We start from the raw sequence: 6,000 nt of genomic DNA, 5'->3' as shown, positions 1-6,000 counted from the left end.
AGGGGAAAGAAGAAGAGAGGAGAAGAAAGAGAGGAGGGAAGAGGCTCTTGCACAAAATGCAATTCTTTGCTAGTACTAAGAAATCTGTTTTCCCTCATGCCTAGGATAAGACTCTAGTTTATTTTACAGCATTGATTTCATAATTCAGTATTTTTATAGAGTCATTTATTATAATAGATGTAAGAAAACAGTCTTGATGAAATAGAACTGAATTTGGCTACAAAATAAGAGTCATCTCATAAAAGGAAACTAATAGTGACATGAACTCTATAGTGTCCATCTTTGGGGCCAATGTGGCATGTGGGTGATGCCACAAAGATCCACTCACTCCTTGCTGCTCATGGAAGACTGAATTCTTTCCCTGTGCTGTGTGCCTGTAACAGATGATATAAACAGCAATCATCAACAATTTTGTGCTTGGTTTATTGATTCAATCAACTTTCATATCTGACTGTATATCCTCATTTATAAGCTCAATTGATGAGATTCGACCCTACAAGACTTTATGAAGCACATACACATTTAAAGGGAAAGTTATAAAAAGAAATAGAAATTAGAAAGCTGCATATTTATTTCAGAAACCTAGAAATATAATATCAACGACTGAAATATTTTCCCATTCTTGTTTTAAATGTTTACCTGCAGTCATTTGGAGTTGACTGTGTATTAAAGTACCTCGCAGTAAATTGTATGCCTTGTAAAGTAAATTAAGTTTCTAAAGTTTATGGCAAAAGGTGAGACCTAATTTTTACCTTCCCATTATCCTTGACATACAAAACTATCCTGGACTTTAACTCTTTCTTACTTTCTGTACCCACTAATGCCCTATCCTTTAAACTGACAGTATGCAATCTTGTTTTGTTACAAATTTTCATCTAATTTTTATCACAGAAATAACTTCTTAATGTATGACTTTGGTCTTGGCATTCCACTAATTCCTTGTTGAAGAAAATATCAAATATATTAGCTCTCCAAACTCAAGAGATTCAAATAATATTAAATACAAACAAATAAACAGAAAAGCTCTAATTACTTTATGGATCATATTTATATTCCTGTTGTGCTTCAATACCACGTCCCATGAATGCATGTGAATACACACACACACACACACACACACACGCACACACGCTGTGTCCTTCTATATTCCTCTTCTATGTTTAGACAGTTTCTCACTTTACACATTTTTACTTTTTCCTTCATCTGTCTGGTAAAGGGATACATTGTGGCTAAATTCCCACAGGCAAGAAATAAACAATGTCCACCTGAGTTCCCAAAGACAGACAAAGTCATGATTCTGTCAAAGTTCACTATGGAGAGCAGATGAGTTTATTGAGCTTCCTAACACAGGAATTGGAGCATTCCTTCCCGACCAGCTACATGTGAAAAGCTTTACCATCGGAGTAAGAATCTTCTCATAACCACATACTTTATAGATGCTGTTCCAGTCTTCCCTGGCCTATGTACACCCAAATCCTTCAAGAGGAGGTCACATGCAATTAAGGCAAAGTTAAATAAAACAGGTGACAGAGAGAAACTGCAAACATTAGTGCGAATTGCATATCTTTTTCCAAGCTGGAATTCAAGAATGTTCATCATTCCCAAGGGCAACTGAGGTTATCTTTTGCGGGGACATCTGAGCATTCTGAAATGGTGAAAATTGATGCCAAGTAAATATGAAGACTTTTTGTTGACTCAGTTGGCTCCACATCATAATAGTGTTCTTCTGACTTCTTTTAGGAACATGGAATTCCGATCAACCTGGGCTATGCAGTGGCCCCACATCACTCAGGGGTCTACCCAGTCCATATTCAGCTGTATGCAGCTTGGAAGAAGGTCTGGGGTATTCAGGTCACCAGCACTGAAGAGTATCCACATCTGAAACCTGCACGGTACAGGAAGGGCTTCATTCACAATAGCATCATGGTGAGCACATACTGCTGTGTGTGAAGGCCCTTGATACCTGTGTGTAAGTGAAGGGATAAAGAGTTTGTCTAAGGATGCAACACAGAACTTCTTTTTCATGACTATCGGGAGTTTCTGCCATGCCATAGAGATGATTGTTCATTCAGTGCCATTTTATTTGAATACAGCCTTGCGTCCTAAGACGTAGACTGATTTTAGTGAATGCATGACAATCTGGAAATAATGAGGATGAGTTTTGGATAGATTATCCATTGACATTTTCAATTCGAAATTTAGTCTGGGGCTCTTATGCTTCTTCTAAGGAATTCCTCAGTACTATTTGTCTGAGCAGTTTTACAGACAGCTAAAGGTAGGCTGCTGCTCCGTGGATCAGGAAACAACTCTCCAATCAGTTCCCTGACAACAGTATAAAAGACAATGACATCTGAAAGCTAAATCCATCTGGCTAGTGTTTTTTGACTTTCAGGCATTCAGAGCATCTTAGGACATTGTTTATTTTCATTCTTTTTTCTTGCATATTTCAAGGAATGGCAGCATATAATTTCTTTCCAAATACATTAGCTAAAAAATTACAAATCCAATTTAAGAAGGATGTATGCATTATGAGAAATGGGAGCAAAACTATATGAATTTTAGCTTGGAATTCAGCATCATTCATTGAAACAGAAAAGTGGCACCGTTTCTTTGGTTGTAAAATAGACAGTTTTAAAATTCTCACCACCAGTTTCAGGTATCTTTGAGCATGCTTCCATCATTAGTTGTCAAGATTCTACCTTGACAAGGAAGTGTTTCAAACTGCCTTCTTTCTGTTCAATATTTACACTAACACAGTCCATTACTCACTTCGCTACTAAAACTATCTATCCATCAATCTGTCTGTTTCTATATCTAATTTTTATCTTTAAAAGAAGACAGAAATATATAGCTACCTGGATTTGCTCTGCAGTTGTTTCATTATTTAATTATCTAATTATTATCATGTACCACCAGTGGACCAAAGAGCGTAGATTGTTACTGGAAATCATTGATAATGCCAACAGTATAATTGATGTCTAAGAAATCAGGAGAAATAAAAAAAATTATTTACATAAATTTAAAAGCAGAGAAAGTACTAAGATTTCTTTTGTTTCCTGAAATCATTCAACATATCATAAAGGAAATATTGCTTTCAGCCAAGACTACATGTTTTTATTTACCTTGAATTTAGTCATGAAAATTAACTGAAGGATAAATGCCATCATGGCTTTCTTGGATAACTGAATGCATTGCCCAATAGAATTTAAATAGTTTATTATTCAAAATAAGATTTTTTTTAGAGCCAACTTGCTGATATGTTTTATCTGTTGTACATCCAGATTTACAGAAGCATTAAACAAAAGTATTCCAGAAACAGTCGTTAAATGGTTTGACGACTACTGAGGTGAATTTAAAGTCTGGGTGAAATACAGAAAAAGTAGATGATGAGGAGAGTTTACTTTGAATCCCAGAACCTGTGTATTATTCAAGCCTAAGTATCTGAAGCAAGAAGAGAAGCTTAATGAGGTGACAGTGTAACCGTGGGCGCTGTCTACATGAAATGAACCCTAGGACAACTTTGTATTCTTCAATGCAAGTCAGGCAGGAGTTCAGATTTACAGAACTAAGTTAACTCGATGTATATTCTAAACTACAAATTGTATTTTTTTTATTCTGTTACTCCAATTGACATGTATAAAATTAAACCAGCATCAACTCTTGACTGAAGTAAGGCATCAGGGACTCTTTCTGACTGTAAACTTGTGAGAGTAAGAACAGTTCCTAGTTAAATCTTACCAGTGTGCTGTTTTTACCTCTTTGTCCTCAGGTCCTCCCTCGACAGACCTGTGGACTGTTCACGCATACTATTTTCTACAAGGAGTATCCAGGAGGACCTCAAGAACTGGATAAAAGTATCAAAGGAGGTGAACTTTTCCTCACAATCCTTCTAAATCCAGTACGTTCTACTCATACATTCTACAGTAGTGGCTGTGTTGTCAAATAAGTTGTATTTTTAAATGTAAATCATGAGGATTTTTTTTTCCAAGCAGGGTCTCACTAGGTATCCTAGCTAGATTAGAACTTGTTATGTAACTTAAGCTTGGGTTGAACTCACAGAGATGTCCCTGTCTCTGCCTCTAGGGACCTGGGTAGTATATGCTACCACATGCAGCTCATGACTATATTCTTTATGAGCAAAATATTTTACTGGCCCTGAATTGAAATCTATATTTCAAATCCTTTCTTTGATACAGTTTGATTTCTTGGGAAATTTTCACTGAGAATATAATGTTGGTTGTGAATTTGAAACATGTATATACATATATATTTGTGTTTTATTTTATTATGTTGCCCTATTTTTCTTGTATCCTTAATTCATGAAGTCTTTATCAAGAAAAGATGCTAACTTTTCTAATTCGTTTGTTCACAATTAGATAATTAAATTCTTTTTATTCTTCATTCATTTATTAACATGATAAATAGATAACATTCCATGATTTTCATGTTCTGCACCATCATTTCATCCTGGAATAAACCCCATATGAACATGGTGAAGAATCATTTTGATATATCGTTGAGGTTGTTTGGCTAGTGTGTCTCATATATCCCACCCTTGAGGGTATTTATACTCATATTTATAAAGGACATTAACAAATAATTCCTTTGCTTTTATTGTGTTGTTCTTTGTATTTACTACTGGGGTGATTCTGGTTTCATAACAGGTGTTTGGAAGTTTATTTCTTCATCAACTTTTTGGAAATTTTTGAGGAAAATGTTAACACAAAATAGTTGCTTGGTGTTCAGTGATGTCAGGAAATTCTGACTCCCTTTGTAGAGACTTTTTTTGAGATTGTACTATAATTACATCATTTCCCTCTTTCCTTCCCTTCCCCACAACCCCTGTATTCCCTTATTGCTATCTCTCAAATTCATGGCCTCTTTTTTCATTAATTATTATTGTATTCATGTATGTATATAACTGTATTTTTAAATATAACCTGCCCACTCTATATAATGTTATATGTATGGACATTTTCTAAGCTGACAATTTGGTATTGGACAAGCAGGAGATGTCTTCTAACCTGTGGAAGACGATTTCTGCCAGTCTCAGCATCCCTCAGTTGCCTGTAGTTCTTTGTGTAGGGTTGAAGCCTCTTGGTCTTTTCCTCATTCATTTTGGTGCGTTTATTGCTATCAACCTTGTTCAGCTCATGTTTAGGCAGTAGCTTCTGAAACTCCTAAAAGGCACTTCTCACAGCAAATTCTGATCATCTGGCTCTTAAGGGCATTCTGCCCCCTTTTGCACAATGTTCTCTGAGCATTAGGTGCTGCAGTGTTTGTTTACATCAGACCAGGACACAACTCTGTATTTTGATTAGTTGTGGCTTCTGTAGTCTTCTCTATCTGTTGAAAAAAAAAAGTTTCCTTATGAGGAGTGAAAACTACATTTATATGTAGAAATAAAGGGAAAATGATGAAATTGTTTTTAGGGATTGTACTGGTTTAATAAAGTAGTGGATGTAGGTTCTCCTCCAGTACCCATGACTTCACTAGCATTTAGTAGTTGGATAGGTTTCCACTATTTATTTTTTATATGTGCATGAGTGATTTTCCTGAATCTATGTTTGTGCAACAAGGGCATCTATGATGAATCTAGGAGTCAGAGAAGGGCATTGGAATCCAAGAACTGGAGTTACAGATGATTACAATCCAACTTTGGTACGGTAACCTGAACCTAGATCCTCTGAAAGAGCAACCAGTAATCTTAAACACAGTCTCTCTAGCCCCTGTTAAGAAACTTAATTACTGCCTTTTCCTCTTCATTGATTTGTTCAGAGTTTCTCTTTGTGATTCTTGTTAGACTTATACTTCCAGAAAATTCAACTTTGTACCTTTATTTGTTGATATGTGATATCTATGGTAACCTCAAAATCTTTTGAATTTTGTAGCAACAATTACATTGTTGCTTCTTTTGTCTCTGATTTCATTATCTAAAACTTACATTTTTTTCTTCTCTGTTAACTTTATAAATTTTTTAAAATCCCAAATTGGAGTTAA

At 35.4% G+C, this 6,000-nt stretch overlaps 1 protein-coding gene across 1 annotated transcript in view; it reads left to right on the top strand.

Moving 5' to 3' along the window:
• Window positions 1-6,000, top strand: part of Ndst4 (N-deacetylase and N-sulfotransferase 4) — a 319,626-nt gene that overhangs the window by 202,670 nt on the left and 110,956 nt on the right. The window contains exons 5-6 of the mRNA XM_028760460.1: window positions 1,741-1,926; window positions 3,770-3,898. Of these exons, the coding sequence (XP_028616293.1) occupies window positions 1,741-1,926; window positions 3,770-3,898 (315 nt within the window). The remainder of the gene's footprint in view (window positions 1-1,740; window positions 1,927-3,769; window positions 3,899-6,000) is intronic.

Source organism: Grammomys surdaster, unplaced genomic scaffold (genome assembly GCF_004785775.1).
Source record: "Grammomys surdaster isolate TR1022 unplaced genomic scaffold, NIH_TR_1.0 126531, whole genome shotgun sequence".
Classification (NCBI taxonomy): domain Eukaryota; kingdom Metazoa; phylum Chordata; class Mammalia; order Rodentia; family Muridae; genus Grammomys; species Grammomys surdaster.
Note: the sequence above shows the minus strand (reverse complement) of the source record. Positions and strands in the feature narration are given on the sequence as shown.